Consider the following 18724-nt stretch of genomic DNA (forward strand, 5'->3'; position numbering starts at 1 on the left):
ACATTATTAGTGATCAGGAAAATGCCAAATTAACCCCAGAGAAATGTTTTAAACCTGCTTGAACGGCAAAAATAAGTTGGAATATAACAAATATTAGAGAGGATTCAGGTTTCGAGAATTTTTTATAGGTTAGGTGGTGTGGGGGAGGGGCAGGGCATATACTCTAAGGTGGTATAGTCACTTTAGGAAACAGTTTATCACTATCTTCCAAACTGAATATTCACATGCCCTATGCTCCAGCAATTCTGCTCCTGGATATATGTCCAAGAGAAAATGTTGGACATGTATAACAAGCAACATTGAGAAAAACAGCTAAGGAAGGACTGTTTAAAATAATACAAACATAAAAACATCTAAATGTATATCAATTGGAGAATACATGAGGAAGCTATGCTATATTTACACAGAGGAGGGTTATACAGCAATCAAAACAAACTGAAACAATATACAACAGTATAAATAAGACTTTGAAATATATTGCATAAAAAGTAAAAAGCTTACACATACTATGCTTTTATGAAAATTTCAAGACAACTAAAACTAAAATGCATAGTTCTATTATTTTTAAATTTTTTATTATTTTATTTATCTATTTATTTTAGTTTTTATTTAAATTCCAGTTAGTTGGGACGCCTGGGTGGCTCAGTTGGTTAAGCAGCTGCCTTTGGCTCAGGTCATGATCCCAGCGTCCTGGGAACAAGTCCCACATCGGGCTCCTTACTCAGCAGGGAGCCTGCTTCTCCCTCTGCCTCTGCCTGCCATTCTGTCTGCCTGTGCTCGCTCTCTCCCACCCCTCTCTCTCTCTGATAAATAAATAAAATCTTTAAAAAAAATTCCAGTTAGTTAACAGTGTAATATTAGTTTCAGGTGTACAATATATTGATTCAACACTTCCATACAACACCTGGTTCTCATCACAAGTGCACTCCTTAATTCCCATCCCCTGTTCCACTCACCCATCCTCACCTCCCCTCTGCTAACTAGCAAATTTGTTGTCTATAGTTAAGAGTCTGTTTTTTGTTTACCTCTCTCTTCCCCACCCTTATGATCTTTTGTTTTGTTTCTTAAAAAATGCATAGTCTTTTATATTAAGCTGAGGGTCATGTGACATACAACTAATTAACTATTTTAAAATATAAGATATAGTGGTATTTAGTATTAGTATGTAGTTCTAAACACACATGTAGATACAACAACACTGCATACAAAAGAAAGTAAGAGAATGTTGGAAACAGGATTCAGGTAATGGCACCTGGACAGACTGAGGTTGGGAGAGCCTAGAGAGGGGACTCACAGGCGAGATGAAAGATTTCCTAGCTTTAGTTTCATATAATCAGTTAAGTGGGTCCTTATTTCATTATTAAAAGCCAACTATATGAACAAGCAAACCAGTCCTTTTTGCTTTACATCAAGAGATGTTGCCAACAACCTTTTACAAAGTATAGAAGGCAATTTTCAAAAAACGTGCTTTGAAAACAAAACAGGAAAATTTCTATTGAGAGAAATTATGTCACTTTGAATTTCATATGAAACAATTTCCTTGGGGGAAGATGGCTAAGGCAAGATAGCAGAAGGCCTCTGAAATCAACATGACATTTGGAGTAAATCAAAGATGCACTTCTACAAAGGGAGAAAAGTGGTCAATTTTCTTATGACAGAATGTTTTGCCCACTGCACGCAGAAGAATCCTAACTCCTGACAGAGCTCAAATGATATCCCACATCCTCCAGGAAGCCTTCTTAGACTACATAAACCCTCCTCCCACTCTTACAGCACTTGGAGACTATATCCCTAATTCAGAGTTATTCGACCAGAGTTCCTAGAGAAAACTTTGATTATTTAAGGAGATATAATACAGAATTTTGGTTAAAAACTGAGGCTTATGAATCAAAAAGAAAACAGCAGCAGTGTCAAGTACTGTTCTAAATGCTTTAAAACTAAGAACATTTTTGTTAACATTTAGAACATTAGTACATTTAGAACATTATATGTTAACATTTAACATATAACAACCTATTAATCTTTCTAACGATTCTAGGAAGTAGGTTAAATTATTGTCCCCACTTTAGAGGTAAGGAAATAGAGACACAGAGAAGTTAAGTAACTTTCATGAGGTCACAGTGTGAGTAAGTAAAGAGTCAGATCTGATCATAGGCAATTTGGCTCCAGAGCTGACTTAACTACTATGGAGCCTTACAGCTTGAATAATTAACCATTACAAGACAATCAACTGAGCTCCTCGCCTGTGGGTCAGAAATAGTGTTTGGCATCTGGCACCAGGCAGGAGAGTTGGCTTGAGAGCAATCCGGATTCCAGGCCTGGCTGTGGAACTAATGCCTGAGTAGACCTAGGCATGGCCACTGCCTTCCTTTGAGCCTCAGTTTCCCTCTCTGTGAAATGAAGAGTTGGACTCGACAGTCTCCAAGGCCCTTCTACTGCTAATGTTTTATGAGCCTGGGATTGCTGGCTCAATTCCTTGGGCCCAGTCTGACCCCTCCTGCTGGGCTCAGTGTCTCTCACTGGCTTTATTTCCCATAAATAAGGGAAAAAGAACACGGGAAAATATTCTCCTGAGAGACTGGGAGGGATCCCACGGCTGCTCCGTATGCTTTGAAGAACTGGTCGTTAACCAGAGAGAGCTACCTGCCAAGTGAAAGATGGAAAGAAACTAGACTAAGGGGAGAAATGAACTCAACAAAACTTGGCTTCATCCAAATTTAAAGGGCACCTCGGAGTACTTAAAGAACTGACAATGTTATTGCAACAAGATGAGCCAGCTCCTTAAAGCACTGAAGATAGGATAAGCTGTGAAAACTGGAATGGACTAGAGAACACAGAAAAAGCTATGCACCAACCACGGTCATTTACAATCTGGGAAAACCGTGGAACAAAGGAAAGACAGCACAGGCACATCGGCCTCCACCATCATTCACCATGCGCTCTGCCAGGGCAGGTGCCATATCAGGAATCCACGTCTCCCTGGAACCATAAAGGCACAGGGGTTCAGAATCAGGTGGCATTAGTAAGAGCAGTTACTATGTGAAAGGCTGTATCATATATTTTTATTCTATTTGAGAGATAAAGATCCAATTCTAGTTCTGTGTCTTCATCATTAGCTGCATGAATCTGGTCAAGTATTTTCCACTCTGTAGGGACTTGGCTACTTTTATCCATAAATGAGGGAGTGAATAAGGTTTTAGAAGATATGCCTTCAGGCTCAAGAATTCCATAATTCATGAAGTTACCAAACACTAATTTTATACTTATCTATAAAAGCATTCACACTATTTGTTTATATTTCAAACCCGTGGAACTTAATGGATTTCACTGTGCTGAGCACATTATATACGAATCCAAGAGATTCATTATATATGAATCTAAGAAAAAGTCCAATTGTAGCTTTGGTCTTCAGTAGCTTTTCTGATGGTCTTCCACATGGTACTCCCCAGGATTACCTTGTATGGTTGGGCATGTTGTGCTCTGTACAAGGGCACCTGTCCAAAAAGGGTGGGGGAGATGGAGCTAAATTTCAATCTCACCTCTTGCATGAGCTTCATGCTCATGAGGCTGAGTCCAAACCAAAGGGTCATATGGCTTTATAGGTACCTCTGAACCACCCCTTGACAGTGAGTGAGATCATGAAGCAATGACTAAGTTTGTGTTCTAGTTTGTACACAGAACTTAAAATTTTACCTTTGCTCAAAACATTTCCAGACACCCCCTTTTACTGCCAATCTGTTTATAAGACCCCTAATAAAACCAACCCTATCCTTCACAGTCATACATCAACATTGACCTGAACCAGCATTAGCTAGGATGCTTGAATGGACTGTTTCTAAAATGTCAATCCAAGCTCAAAGGATTAAGACATTTTGCATAATGGTGGCACAAACAGAAAATGGAGTCTGCTTTTCAAGGTGATTTCTTGGAGAGGGACAGCCCTTATTTAGCTGAGCATATCCAAGTATCTTAAAGAAATCTATTTTACTACCTTTATACTTCCAAGGCACAGGAGCTACCAAATACTTGGAAAAAATACAGAAAAACAAAAAACTGTGAGAAAAACACTCACTGGATTCCATTCTGGGCTTCTAATGTGTTGTCTTTACAACACATTCGCAACCACTACACCAAGTCATTCACTTGGAAGCTCCTGATTTTTCTAGCAACAAAATAGATGTGCTCTAATTCACTCATGTTCTTTTTCCTTTATATTGTGATCAACAGCAACTCCAAGACCAATCATTTTGGATTTCCTGAGTCAGTCTCAATTTCAAATATTCTGCGCCTCTCTCCTCTCAGTAAAAAGTTCCCAACTTTTTATTTGGAAAATATGGTCGCCACAATAATGGCATTATCCTCACAAAATATTAGTCATGGCAGAGTCATACCCACATTATGGTGTCCTTATTTGGTATGTGGCCATCAAAAGGAGAACTTGCTGGTCCATTCAGGGCCCAAGACCATTTTCTTTGGCCCCATTAAAGAGAAAAATAATGAATTTGCTACTAAACAAGTTTTGGATTCACCAATTTCGAGCTCAAATGAACATTTCCCTTGTTATAGAAAAGTTTTTCAAGGCTAAGAAATTATTTGATGGAAGGGTACACCAATCTGGAAAAAGTGAAGCCATGGGGTTTTCCAACTGCCAAACTCCCACATGCTGGCTCTCAAGACACATCCACACTCACTATTAAAGTGTCACCATTTATAATTTGGTGCTAAATTTTCTGAGCTAGGCTACTCAACAGGGTATACAGACAAATTGATTCCTTATTTTATTAAAACACAGGGATAAGATGAAGTAGGTGTCGGTGATAAAAGTCACCTAATCTCAAGCTGAAAATGAAGTTATGAAAACTAGGCCAGCATCACAATGGGGAAACCAAAGGGTCAGGTTTCAGTAAGCAGGTTCCCCTGGATGCTTGCAGCATTTCTGAAAGGAAATAGCTGACTCCAGCTTTGTTTTGCTGCCGCTAGAATAGTTTCAGAATCCTCTTTCCCTCCAGGTACCTCATGCTGAAACCTCAGAGCCTGGAGTAAGAGGAGAAAAGTTATAATTGCAGGGACATTTTATAATGTTTGCCTAGCATCTGACTACACAACCAGCCCCATTTTTTTTTTTCTCCAGCCTCACAGCCCTGTGAAGGATGTGAAAACTTCACTTTAATGGTGTGACTATGGAAAGAAATGTTTCTGAGTAATGTTTTCATACTCAGGTCAGTTGGTCAGAATCCTTGAAGATCACAGAAAACTTTAAATTAAAATGGAAAAATACTAAATTATGCTCCCAACAGTTTGGGTCATTTCAGCATGATCATGAATAAACTATAGATTCTGAGTCAGATGTGTGCAGTTTGCTTTGGACTTTGTTCTTGCTTACTTACTTATAAAACTTTCAAAATGTACTTCAAAATTACAGCAATTCAGTAAAAAATTCAACCTTCGGGCTTGGTTTCCTCCCCCTAGCAGGCTGAGTCATAAAAATAAATCTTAGCCATTTCAATAGCCAACACACCCCTCACATTAAGATTTGGTATTGTTTCTCATCTCTCCCATTTCATCCAAAGGTCACACCCAGATCACATTTGAAGACAGAAACAGCTCAAGGGCTCATCCAGCTCAACATTTGCTCACTTTAATAAGGGAACAGAACCTCCGCCAAGTTATAGGGATGAGTTACATCAGAATCTTCCAGAGGAACCTCTGAGGAGTGGTTATGAGTCTGGGCTTTGGAGGCAGCCCAAGCCAGGTTGGAGTCCTCACACTGTGTGACCTTGGTCATGTCTGGAAAGCGCAGTGCGTGGCACACAGTAAGAGCCCACCAAGTGCTTGCTGTTTTCCTGCTACAGACATTGCAGGGCTCAGCCACTGATGAAGAGGCACCTCTCCTGGGCCCCATCCACTGCTGCAAGGGCTAGAGAATGAGTGTTCCCTCCAGATCAAATCTCCAGGAGGCACTGCTGGGAGAGGTAGAATATTTACTCAACCATAAACCCAGGGTCAAGACTTAAATCAGAAAATCACAGACTGTTGGGCTTTCAGAGTTAAGAAGAAATGTATAACTTATAATGTACTAATATATACAAATTATACAACAGTGTCTGACAGACAGTGAATACATGTCTGCCCTCACTTTTTTTTTTTAAAGTATTTATTTATTTGGAGAGCATGAGCAGGGGGAGGGACCAAGGGAAAGGGAGAGAAAGAATCTCCAGCAGATTCCACATTGAATGCAGACACTGATGGGGGGGTGGGGGGCTGGATCCCACAACACAAGATCTGAGCCGAAATCAAGACTCAAATGCTTAACCAACTGAGCCAACCTAACTTTGTTTTATACCCAGAGGAATTAAAATCTCAGGTCCTACAGTGACTTGCTTAAGGTCATACAACCAGTTAATGGGCGAGGTGGAATTGATACTTAGGTCTTATTTTGGGTATGTGTGTATGAGAGAGAGGGCTGACCCATGTTTATTAATGAGAGTACTGGAGGTCAGATGGATTGAAGACACTGATCAAATACCTCCAAACTCAAGAATGATCTCCTCAACACAGCATGCTATCCCTATTCCTCACATCACCAACCCCAACCCTGACCACCACTGAGAAACAGAAGCTAGATTCCCTCTGGTCTATGATGGAAATCTCTGCCTGTAAAGACTGGGGGTGCTGAAGGACAGGGACAGAGCTCCAGGATCTTGAGAGGAGGGGGCTTCTTTACTTTCTGGCCCATTGCAGACAATAGCAGTCTCAGATGCCTGCCTTGTGAACACAAAACAGTTGGCAACTTTCCCAAGGGGTTTTTGCAGCCATTGAAATGGAGGGTCAGGGGCAAGGAGACGGAAAAATGTTTCCTCTCTGTCTTTCAGGCCAAGTCTGTGGAGGTGACAAGCGTGGGTCTCTAGGTTCACAGGACTGAAAAAGACCCTTCTGAATATCAATGGAAAATTCTGATTCTATCCTAGGTATTGCTCAAAGTGTTTCCAAGCTCTGATGCTCAGGGGGAGGCCAGCTATTAAGCCCGAACTGGGTCTGGGGAAGGACAGAAGGAGACATCAGCAATGTGTGGAAACTGTCTTTATTTATAATTCAAGGAGTCACTCAAGAAATATGCATTAACACTGACTGTCAGTGAAACTCTGGATTGGGGTCCGTGGTGGGGGAGAGACCCACAGGGAGGACCACCAACAGGATGTGAAATCTAAGCTCAGGACTAAAGGATGGGTAGAAACTAGCCAGGTAGAGAGGGATGTTCTAAACCAGGGGGACTTTTACTTTGAAGTACCAGATAATAAATACTTTAGTCATTCCAAGCCATAGAATCTCAATTATAGCTCCTCGACTCTGCTGTTACAAGGAGTAAGCAGCTACAGAAAATACATGAGTACTAAAAGGAATGAATGCAGCTATGTTCTGATAACCTTCATTTGTGAACACTGAAATTTCAATTCCATATAATTTTTAGATGTCAGGAAATATTATTCTTCTCTTATTTTTTTTTATTGCTTTAAACACGAGGAACCATTTTTAGCTTGTATTTTAACAGTATCTGCATGAAGGTCTATGAAGGGATAAGTCCAAGCCATTCCTGAGCTGAAAAGATGACAGGCATTTCTAAACCACAGACTCTTATAGACCCTCTACCCAGGACTGGGACTAAGATGAAACAAGTGAGTTGCCTAGAGCTCAAAACTTAAGGAGGTACTCCCTGATAAGTAGAGAGCAGGCACTTCTGAGACCCTGAGTTTGAGTGCCTTCTTAAAAGTTGCCACCCAGGCACCTTGTCTGCCTCAACCTAGGCCTGGTCCACCACTTGTGCATAATGAAGTACACTACTATAAAGTGGTGCCTTGGATGCCATGAGTGTAATGCACAAGTTTGCAGATGACAATCTGGTTCCCAGCCACCACTCTGGGGAACAGAATTTAGGTAATAAGAAAAATGGCCTACATAATACAAGCTTTTAGAAGAGGAGGGAGAGACTACACTGACTGGAGTCTGGAAAGAATTTGGGGGAGAAGAAGATAAAAAACTTGACTAGACCACTGTTGATGGGTGGGTGGGCAAATTTAAAAAAGACTGAGAATGAGATCAATATCCAAAGAAAATATTTAACAAATTTCACTGTGCATTAAAATTATAAGCCTTCTTTACTACTTTCTTGACTTGCATTCATTATATCCATATCCATACCTACACACACACACACACACAGACTGCAAATCATTTATGTGATAATGGACTTAAATCCAAAATGTAAACAACTTGATAATAAAAGAAATTTTAAAATAGGCAAAGGATTTGAATAGGCATTTCTCCAAAGATGTACAAATGGCCCATAAGCTCATGGAAATTGCCCAACATCATTAGATATCAGGAAAATGCAAATCAGAAGTACAATGAGATATCACCTCATATCAAGTAGGATGGCTATAAGCAGAAACAGGACACTAAGAAATGTTGGTCAGGATGTAGAAACACTGGAACCCTCGAACTCTGCTAGTAGGAATGTAAAAAGGTGCGGCTGCTGAGGAACAGTCTGGCAGTTCTTCAAAAAGTTAAACGCTGTTACATAATTCAGTAATTCTACTCCTGGATATGTACTCAAGAGAAATGAAGACATATATCCACACAAACACTTGCAAATGGATGTTCATAGCAGCATTATTTATAACAGACACAAAGTGGAAAGAATTTGATGTCCAACAACCAATGAATGGATATATAAAATGCTGTATGTTCACCCAACGGAGTATTACTCAGAGGTAAAAAACAAAGTTCTTATACATGCTACAGAGTGGCTGTACCTTGAATCTTAAAAATATTATGTTGTGTTAACTACACTGGCATTAAAATTTTAAAATGTAGCAAGCTAAATGAAAGAAGCCAGTCAAAAAAGAGTGCATACTATATGAGTCCATTCATCTGATGGTCCAGAATAGGGAAATGTATAGGCACAGAAAGGAGATTAGTGGATGCTGCTGGGTGGTGGAAGGGAAGCAGGATGAAGGGAATGCAGGGTGATTGCTAGAGGGTGTGGGGTTTCCTTCTGAGGTGATGAAAATCTTCTAAAATTGTGTTGATGATTGCACATATCTGTGAATATATTAAAAAACACTGAATTTTGCATTTTACACAGGTGAACTTTATGGTATATAAAATTATATCTCAATAACTCTATTAAAAACAGAAGAAATCAAAGAAGTTCTTCTTGCCTCCAAAGAGCTCTACTATCGGGATTCAAATTATGGGTTCTCCTTACCTTTGAAAGATGATAGTGTCTCTGAGTTGCTGAAGACTAAGCGCTTGAGGGGTGATGGCCTAAATGACAGGGATGGGGCAGGGGCTCAAGGGCTGAATGTTGGTTAGGGTTAGGGATTTGGATGCCTGAGCTCTGCAGGACCTATATGTAATCTGAGGCTCTGAACACATCCAGGCCAGCTGCTAGAAAAAAGAACCAATAGACGGAACACTATATTGGTGTCACAGGGCTCGTCAAGACCAGAAATGACCCAGTACCGCTGTCTGAGAACAGCTTTTCAGGGTGGGCCCTGCCTAAGCCATGAGTTAGTCTAGTCATGGAAGGGTCAGGGGATAGTCACCCCTCACTCCCAGTGATGCTTCAGTCCTTGATGCTGAGTCCTGTGGTCACTGGGGAGGAAACCTCCACACTACTCCAGGAGGTCTATGAGGCCTAGAGGGACTGCTATACTTAAATCAGCAGCCAGGGAGGGGACCAAGAGGAGAGGGACACTACTAGCATTCATGACTATGGGAGGTCACTCTATGGGCAGACTGAAACCCTCCTGTGTAAAAATGGAGGGTGTGCATTATTAGATCAGGGCTCCATCTGATCATCTTATCCTTGCCTACAGGTTCCAATTCTTTTCAGGCCACAATTTAACCATGGCCCATTACCAGGGATGAGGCCTTTCCAGCTGCTAATTCCCATTATGCCGGACATCTGGGGAAGTGGGGGGGAGGGAATACTAGTGCCGATACTGTCTTAAGGCTACCGTGTGAATTAACAGTGGCCATGAATATATTCACCTGAAATTAGTGTCCAGGGTCAGCATTTTTCCTTTTCATTCCATTTTTTGGCCTAATCCTAGTCAAAGACCTGGTGTTACTACAAAGATGTGGAGGTAAATGTACCCTAAACTGCCCCGATGCAGCTAATAAGGGAAAGTTGTCCAATCATCACAGAGTCAGCCTCTGACAGCCTGTCACATTTTCCACTGATGCACCAGACGTGACTAAACTGTGCAGGGGCCGTCCATCCGGGAGCTGGATTCCCTTTCACTGTGCTCAGCAGGAAGGGGCCAGCATCGTCCCATACCCATGTCATGAACTTGACATAACTCTTAGTAATGGAAGAGGAGGCTTGGCATGCCATGAAGCCCAGACATTTAACTTAGCCTGCACACCCTGTGAAATTTTAATTATTTCAAGGTCCACACTATACCCAACCTGTAGGGAACCCAATTTCTGGAGGAGAAAATAAAATATCTTGCTACTTCAGCAGCCATCTATTACAACACTGGACAGCAGGGCCCAATGGATATATGATCATCCCTAAAAAGTTACAACCAGGAAGACGAATTTATTATTGGTTGGTGCCTTGACACACAGCAGAGAAAATATGGACTCAATAACATATATACTGACAAAGGTATGTATGTTAAACATTCAAAAATTTTTCATTGCCTCCGAAGTTTAATTCTCTGTGCTAAAGAGTAGAAAAAAATGAAGAAGATACATTTTAGAAGGAAGAAAGAAGAGTAAGAACTAGCAACACAGGAGCTGGTTTGGCTTTCCTTCCGAATTTACAGTTTTTCTAGTCTGATTTTTTTAAAAAATGAAACTTCATTGTTTTCTATTTTGCTGTACCTATTGTTATATAGTAAATTGTCTTGTGGACCACGTCAGGGAGATCAGTGAAGTGATGCTATGGGAGCTGGTGGCCTGTCTGTCCCGGCCACCCTCCCCTCCTCCACGCTCCAACCCTCAAGGCACACGGAACTCAGGTTACATGAATGATTGCAGCACAGGCAGAAACTTCATGTCTTTCCTATTCAGAATAACTCTAAGTACCCTGAACTCCCCCAAAATTCTGGCAGAGAGAATTTTTTAAAAGGAAAAACACCCTTAACCAACTTTCAACCTAGAGATGTCAGCCGCTTGCCAAAATATGCCATCTTGTGAAGCCAATAAACGGAGAGCAGGAGAGCAGGAGGAACGTGGCTGAAACTGGATAAGGGGCAGGGTTTTCATTTCTCACAAGCAGAGGGAGGAGGATACCAATATGGTTAGCCAGTCAGCAAGCATTAATCCTCATTAATGTCTCCCATTCTTCTCTGCACAGCTGTGCAAACATAAATTAATTGGGTCATTTTGACGAAGGCATACAAGAAAAAAATTTCCATGGGAGGAGGAGGAACTAACTAGACACACAACACATTCTTGAAATGTGCAGGAAGGACTGTACAAGCTACCGCATCTTAGACAGGGAGACCGACATTCAAATGCACAGCACCATGAACTGCCCCTATGGGAGAGGCTCCAAAGAGCAGAAGGAGGTGGGGACATGTTCATGACAAAGCATATAATAAATTGCCAGAGTGAGAACAGTGGCTCCCACTCCATGCCAGATACTGTGCTGTCGACTTCACAGTGTCATTTCATTTAACCCCCTCAAAATATGATTACCTCCAGTTTACATATAAGGTGATTAGAAACAAAGAGGTAAAGAACTTGCTGGAGATCACACCAGCAGCAAATGGTGGACTCGCAGTGGTTGACTCACCCCAGAGACCATGTTCCTAAGATGACACTGTCCTGCTTTCTATCTAGTTGGCATTAGGCTTGCATCATGGAGAGTAGATAAAAGGTATGGCCACTTCTTGACCTTAATCAACTTATAATCTGATTGGGGAACCAGGATGGATATGTGTGAGATGATCAGGAATGGGAGCATTCCATCAAGGTCCACATTATTCAGGTGAAAGAAGCCACTTATAGGAGTTGGGGAAGTGGCTATAATTCATCTGTGCAACTCTGAGAAGGATTTCTACCAGACCCTAAACTAAAAACTGAGATAGTGAAAGAATACTATATTTGAGAAAATACTGACTCATTCCTGCTGTGGTATAGTTTGACTATTCAAAAAGGATTCTCCCTTTCAGAACTCTCCCTTCAGAAAGGACAAGACAGTCAGCCCTTTCCCCCAGCTTCATTTTAAGGGTTCATAAATACATCCACAGCCTCCTGGAAACCAAGTCAGACAGGAGAGAGGACTTCTTGGAGTTTACTCTGACCGAGGTGTGGCAACCTCTCCCAGCCTCCAGAGACTAAAAAGGAAGAGATGATTTGCATCATCTCTTTGGTCCTTTTCAACTGGAAATTACCCATCTCAGGGCTCTGACCGACAGAAAGGGGCAGACTGGCAGACTGGAGCTCCCTAGCTCTGTGGACATTCCCAGGAGAAGAAGTGGCTCCAGAAACTGGAGGAGTGAGTATGGTCATGCCAGAAATTATTCTTCAATTATATATAGCAGAAGCATGACCCTCATGCCTGTGTAACTGGGTGTGGGGGTAGGGGGCGGTGGCCTATGATAACAGTTCTCAACCAATCCGCTTCCATTCCCTTTGCAGCATTTAAATTTCTGTTGCATTCTTAACATTCAGTTTCAGGTGTGCATGAATTTTTTAAATCCCTGCATTTTTAATTGGAAAGACACATTACTGTGATGAGCTCCTTTCTCCCTACATGGGCAAAATTCAGTCAGAAGAGCTGGGGAGTCTATGTGTCGCTGATATCACTCTTCTTGTGACTCAGGTTTTATGAGGAATCAGGTAAGGTGGCAAAAACAAATCTGGGAACTTGCTGGGTGAATGGTAGGTTGAATGTATAGAAAGAATGGCCTGCGGGTCATCCCTTTTCAGGCAGGCTTTTGGCTCAGCCCTGCCACTCCTGAGAGCCTAAGTAGGGTCAGGGTCTTTAGGATGGAGCAAATATTCCCTAAACGTCCTGACCAAAGAGCAAAGAGCTCAGTTAAAGCTCCTGGACAGTGGTTTTCAACTCCACAGAACCATAGAGTCACCAGGGGAACTCTGAAAAAACATTTATGCTAAGCCTGACCCTAGCGATTCTGATTCAGAGGGTCTGGAGTAGGACCTGGACACTGTGGTTCTAACACAGAGCCAGGGTTATAACTGCCACACTGAACACAGCCCAGTCCAGAAGCATCAGTGAGTGTGGCAACTCAATCAATGGACACCAAAATGAACAGAAGTCTTCTGTTCAATCCTAGCTCTACCACTTAGCAGTTAAGTGACCTTGGCCGAGGCACATGACTTCCCCGAGACTCTGTTTCCTTAGCCATACAATGAAGTTAATGATCATACCAATACTGGAGGGTAGCTGAGAGGATTGCATGAAATCAAGTATATAAATTATGTGACCCGGGGCGCCTGGGTGGCTCAGTGGGTTAAGCCGCTGCCTTCGGCTCAGGTCATGATCTCAGGGTCCTGGGATCGAGTCCCGCATCGGGCTCTCTGCTCAGCAGGGAGCCTGCTTCCCCCTCTCTCTCTCTGCCTGCCTCTCCATCTACTTGTGATTTCTGTCAAATAAAAAAAAAAAAAAACTTAAATTATGTGACCCAATGTCTGGCATGTGTAAAATGCTCAGTAAGTATCAGCACCTGTGACTGATGATAATGATAGTAAAAATACACCAGTTATGTTTCAATAAAAGGCATGTTCTTCTAGATTGGGTATTTATTCACAAGGCCAGGTCTTAAGGAATTGGGAAACACTAGAACGTGAAAGTTAGACATTTGGCACATCCTGTAATTATGAATATAGGAAACAAGACTCAGCACCGGGAGCAGCACCTGTGATCTTGTCACCGATAGAAATCACAGATGTGTCCCTATTTTACGGTCATGGTCAAAACCCTAAAAGAATATTTATATTTAGGGTGACCAACTGCCCTGGTCAGCCCGGGACTGAGAGGTTTCCCTGGATGTGGGATTTGCAGGGCTAAACTGGGAAAGTCACAGGGAAACCATTCCGTACTGACATCCCTTACCACTTAGAAATTACAGTCGTCATCGCCTCACTGAATGCCACTGTTTAATGTGTTAATAAAGAAACACCTACTCTGCTATATATCGCAATTTCAAACCCTTTTCTCGTATGTATACATATGGCCACATCATCTGTGTCCTTTTTAAAACTCTATTTCATTTGATGCATTTAAAAGCATTATTCTGAGTCCACAGACTTCACCAAATTGCCAAAGGGGTCCATAGCACAAAAAAGGGGAAAAGGGAAGATACTGGGAACATTGGTTGGAAAATGAAGGAAACCAGATCTTTAAATTCTTTTAGGTCCTGCAACCTAAAAACATGTCAGAAGGAAGACATAAGCATCTACCTCCAAAGGACATGACTAGTTAATCAGTCAGTGGAGCTGCTTTCCCCCTATCAGGAGTCTGTGTTATAATCCTACATACAGGAAACTGGGGGTCTGCCTAATTTCTGCACTCCTGATGACATATATATGTGTATTTTACATATATACTTAAATCATTGCAAAGTCAACTCAATCTTAACAGCTACCGATTGGAGTATCTGTAAGGTCTACTAGTTTCTAGTAACTACAAAACACTTCCCTGAAGAATCACAGTTTGACAGAACTTAACACTTTCCATGAATTAAAACAATGGAAAATTGGATTTTTCAAAGATCAAGTTTAAAGAAGTGGTCAAAAAGAAACTTTAACTCCTTACCCGATACCACTGGGCTTCTGATAGGCACTGGCTTCCATCCTGCCTAATTGCCACCACTGACAGCTGTTCCAGAACTCTCCCACAGGGCAATAAAAGACCACTTCTCTTCTGATCGATGTAACTGTAAGCTTCCAGCCCAATGTGACCAGAAGGCAGAGTCCTCATGATTGCCCTTGTCCCAGTATACACAGATTTCTTTATTTCCCTGTCATTTTTACAAAATCTCCTCACTAACAAAGTGGACCTCTCCTTTTTGCTCTTAAAAAAATCTTCTTCTACATCTTCACAGTTATCAGGGAAGTCCTCAAAATGGCTCAGAAAAGTCTTGGCAGGGGGACTGTTAGTCAAGTCCTCCCTGCAAAGGCTGTCACTTGAACATAGCACACTGGCCCTTCGGCAAGAACCTTCAAAGCATAAGTAATTGTCATCCAAGGTGTCACAATGATCACATTGCAGCTGCCCATTCTTATTATCACAGTTTTCAGCCAATTCCATAAGTTTACAAGTATATGCCGCATAATTTTTCTTTTGCTCCCCACCAACATCAGGCAGTGGTACACAGTTTCCACAATCATCTAAAATCAAGTTGCCTGACAGGGTACAGAAAGTATCTGACACTCTTCTGTCAACTTCATAGTGAAAGTGAAATGCTGCTGTGTTGCCATCAGGGTGTGCCTGGCCAGTCTCTATGACGGCCGACTGACTTCCTAAGGGACTAATGTCCATGGGAGGTCCATCAATTTCCAGTTGAATTCCAGGGAACACCTCTCTTTCCAGTGAGGATGGGATTCCAGTTTCCAAATATGGGTCTTCCTCCATGACAGAATCACACATGTCATAACACTGGCTCTTTGTCAGTACGTTGTTTTGGTTAATATTAAGGTTTTCCACAGAAACTGGTGTGCTTTCTGTCCAGCACTCTTCATTGCTGTTCTCATCACTCACTATTTTCTCCCTTGCTATTGAGAGAATCTTGGGCAAGTTGCTTCCAGAAGGTTCTTCGTTAAGCTTGTTCATCTGTGCAGTGGTAGAAGTCTGCCCACTCTGCCTGATGCTATGTGCCTTCAGAACACTGATGTCTGAGACCTTTTCACTACTTTCATCTATAGCCGATGGAGTGGATGTCACTTTTCTCTGAGTTACAGGTGTGAGAACAGAAGCTGCCATTTCTTCTGATGTCATCTTCACACATACACAGGTTTTAGCTATTACTGTTTCTCCTCTCTGGTGATCATGTCAAGATTTTTATAAAAGAACTTATTATTAAAATATTATTTCTCAGATACAGAAGTCCTCTGAGAAACAGTGTGACAATTTTTTTGATTCAGATTCATTAAGAGCCAAATAAATTTCCCCAGTTATTACTTTCTGATGTCTGCAATGTTTTTCTAGACCAGGGTTTTAAGGTGGCAGTTCAACTTTCTTTCCTCTATTATTTGAAGTAATTCTTTTGGAGAGTTTTACTCAGGATTGCATTCTGCAAATTCTGATCCATCACTGACTTACTAATGATTTAAAATTCCAGTTTGAATGTTTCCTGAAAGAAAAAGACATGATGTCAAACACTGTGGCACTAAATAAAATTTTTGAAATGAACTTCATAATAATTCTAAGCTAATGCAAAATATGAATCAATTTTGAAGAAGGAGTTTTGCAATTGACAGCTACTTTCAATATTTTAGGTATTTAGTTTTCTGATTTAATATTTCAGAAATTCTGTTTCCAGCCTTTAAAGTGGAGTAATAACAGAGACCAGAAAAATCCCCCCACCTTAAACAACTGAAAAAAAATCAGAAAAAAATATGAAATAATGGTTTTTAGATATCAAACAACAGGTAATACAGAATAGTGATTCCTGAAATAAGGAAAAACAAACAAATGAGGTGAGCCCTATAAATGCCCTAGTTTGTAGCTTGAGAGCTTTTAGCCATAAGAGAGGAAAGTGGAACTCAGGTTGGGCCCAACAGAGTGCTGATTTAAAGAAAAAACAAAGTTGAGAGTTCAGTAAGGCCACAAAAATTGGAGAAAGAAGACAAATTAAGTGGAGAAGAACAAAGATAAGAATGTTGGCAGGCTTCTCATGAGGAACAATGCAAGCCATGAGGAGGTGGGTGGGGGATGGGGAAATAGGGATTAAAGAGTACGCTTACATGATGAACAAATAAAATAAAATAAGAAACAATACAAGCCAGATGAGAGTGCAGTAAATCTTTAAAGTTCTAAAGTACTTTCTTTTAGTACTTTAAAAGAAAAAAGAAAGAAAAAATACTGCCAAGTTAGAATTCTATGCCCAACAAAAATACCTTTTGAAAACAAAAATAAAATAAAAACTTTCTAGACACACAAGAGCTGAAAGAACTCATCACCAGCAAACTTGCATATAAGAAATGGTAAAGGAAGTCCTTTAGGCAGAAGGAAAATGATACCAGATAGAAATCTCGATCGATGCAAAAGAAGAGAGTATTTAAAATGTTAAATATGTGGGTAAATACAAATTTTCTTATTGTAAATCACTTAAGATAGTTGATCTTTTGAAGCAAAAGTAATAGCAATGTATTATGGGGTTTCTAACAAATGCAGAAGAAAAATATATGACAATAAAAACACAAGGTCAAGAGAAGAGAATGGAAGTAAAGTTACAAGATTTTTTTCTACATGAATTGGTATGATATTACTTAAACACAGGCTGTCATAAGTTAAAGACATATACCCTAAGTCCCAATGCAACCACTTTAAGAAAAGATATAGGTAATAAGTCAAAATATTAGAATCATAAAAAAATTTCAAATAATCTAAAGGCAAAAAAGGGGAAAAGATGAACAAAGAACAGATGTGGTAAATGGAACTCTCTGTGTGTACTCTCTCTGTTTTATTTTTAATTTTTTTTTAAGATTTTATTTACTTATTTGTGTGAGAGAGAGAGTAAAGCAGGGGGAAGCAGCAGGCAGAAGGAGAAGCGGGCTCCCTGCTGAGCAAAGAGCCTGATGTGGGGCTTTATCCCAGAATCCTGAGATCATGACCTGAGCTGAAACAGATGCTTAGTCAACTGAGCCATCCAGGCATCCCTCCCTCTGTTTTATTTGAATACGAAATTATTCAGGTGAATATTAGTGGACATAAAAATTTTCAATTTATGAAGAGCATTATTAAAAAATAATTCAGCTTATCTTTATTCTCCAAATTACTGAACCCTGTTCTATGCTGGGAACTGTGTAATGGGCTAGATATCCAGGGCCTGCTTGCCAGTATATTGAGAGGAAGAACTGAACAAATTTCAATCCAGTATGGCAAGTGTAATTATCAAGGATATACAAGGCACTGTGAGACCATAGGTGCCCATCACAAGTATACCATTCCTTTGTACGTATAGCTGTCCTTTCCAAGACAACTGATGAACATTCATGTTCTGCTGTCAACAGCAGGTTTGACCTATCTTTGCCCTTTGCCACATAGGTGTCCGTCTTCCCCTTGCTTTTTCCTTTTCCTCTTGTCCTAAAAAAGTAGCAACTCCTCTTCCCTTATGTATGTAACCCTCAAGTGCAATCACAAACTTTCACCTGCTCCCAGCACATGCAGTCTTCATAATTACCTTGAAAAATTAGAGGACACCCTATCAATCAGATACTTCCCAGGGAGTTAATCAGCCCACAAACCTTTCACATTCTCCTTCTAACTTGGTTTCTTTCTTATTTTCTTTGGAAAAATGCCTCTATTATTTTTTGGGAAGATATGCTCAGTGTAAAACAATTCAAACAATGCGGAAAAGCACAAAGAAAAAATTTCAACTTAACATAAATCCCACTATCCAGAGATAATCACTATTAATACTTTGAGGAAACTCCTTCCAGGAGGCTCCCTATGCACCAACACACAGAGATACATGTATATAATTACACAAGCACCTAATCAAATCATGCTGTAATTCTT

The 18724-nt window shown here is 40.7% G+C and overlaps 1 protein-coding gene across 5 annotated transcripts in view; it reads right to left on the minus strand.

Annotated features, from left to right (window-relative positions):
* PLCE1 (phospholipase C epsilon 1) overlaps positions 1-18724 on the minus strand; it is a 325242-nt gene that overhangs the window by 270100 nt on the left and 36418 nt on the right. For all 5 annotated transcript variants that reach the window (XM_045068712.1, XM_004749638.3, XM_004749637.3 and 2 more), the window contains exon 2: positions 14798-16334. In XM_045068712.1, coding sequence (XP_044924647.1) covers positions 14798-15979 — 1182 coding nt within the window. In that variant the 5' untranslated portion in view covers positions 15980-16334. The remainder of the gene's footprint in view (positions 1-14797; positions 16335-18724) is intronic.

This window comes from Mustela putorius, unplaced genomic scaffold (genome assembly GCF_011764305.1).
Source record: "Mustela putorius furo isolate JIRA1106 unplaced genomic scaffold, ASM1176430v1.1 tig00003909_pilon_pilon_pilon, whole genome shotgun sequence".
Taxonomy (NCBI): domain Eukaryota; kingdom Metazoa; phylum Chordata; class Mammalia; order Carnivora; family Mustelidae; genus Mustela; species Mustela putorius.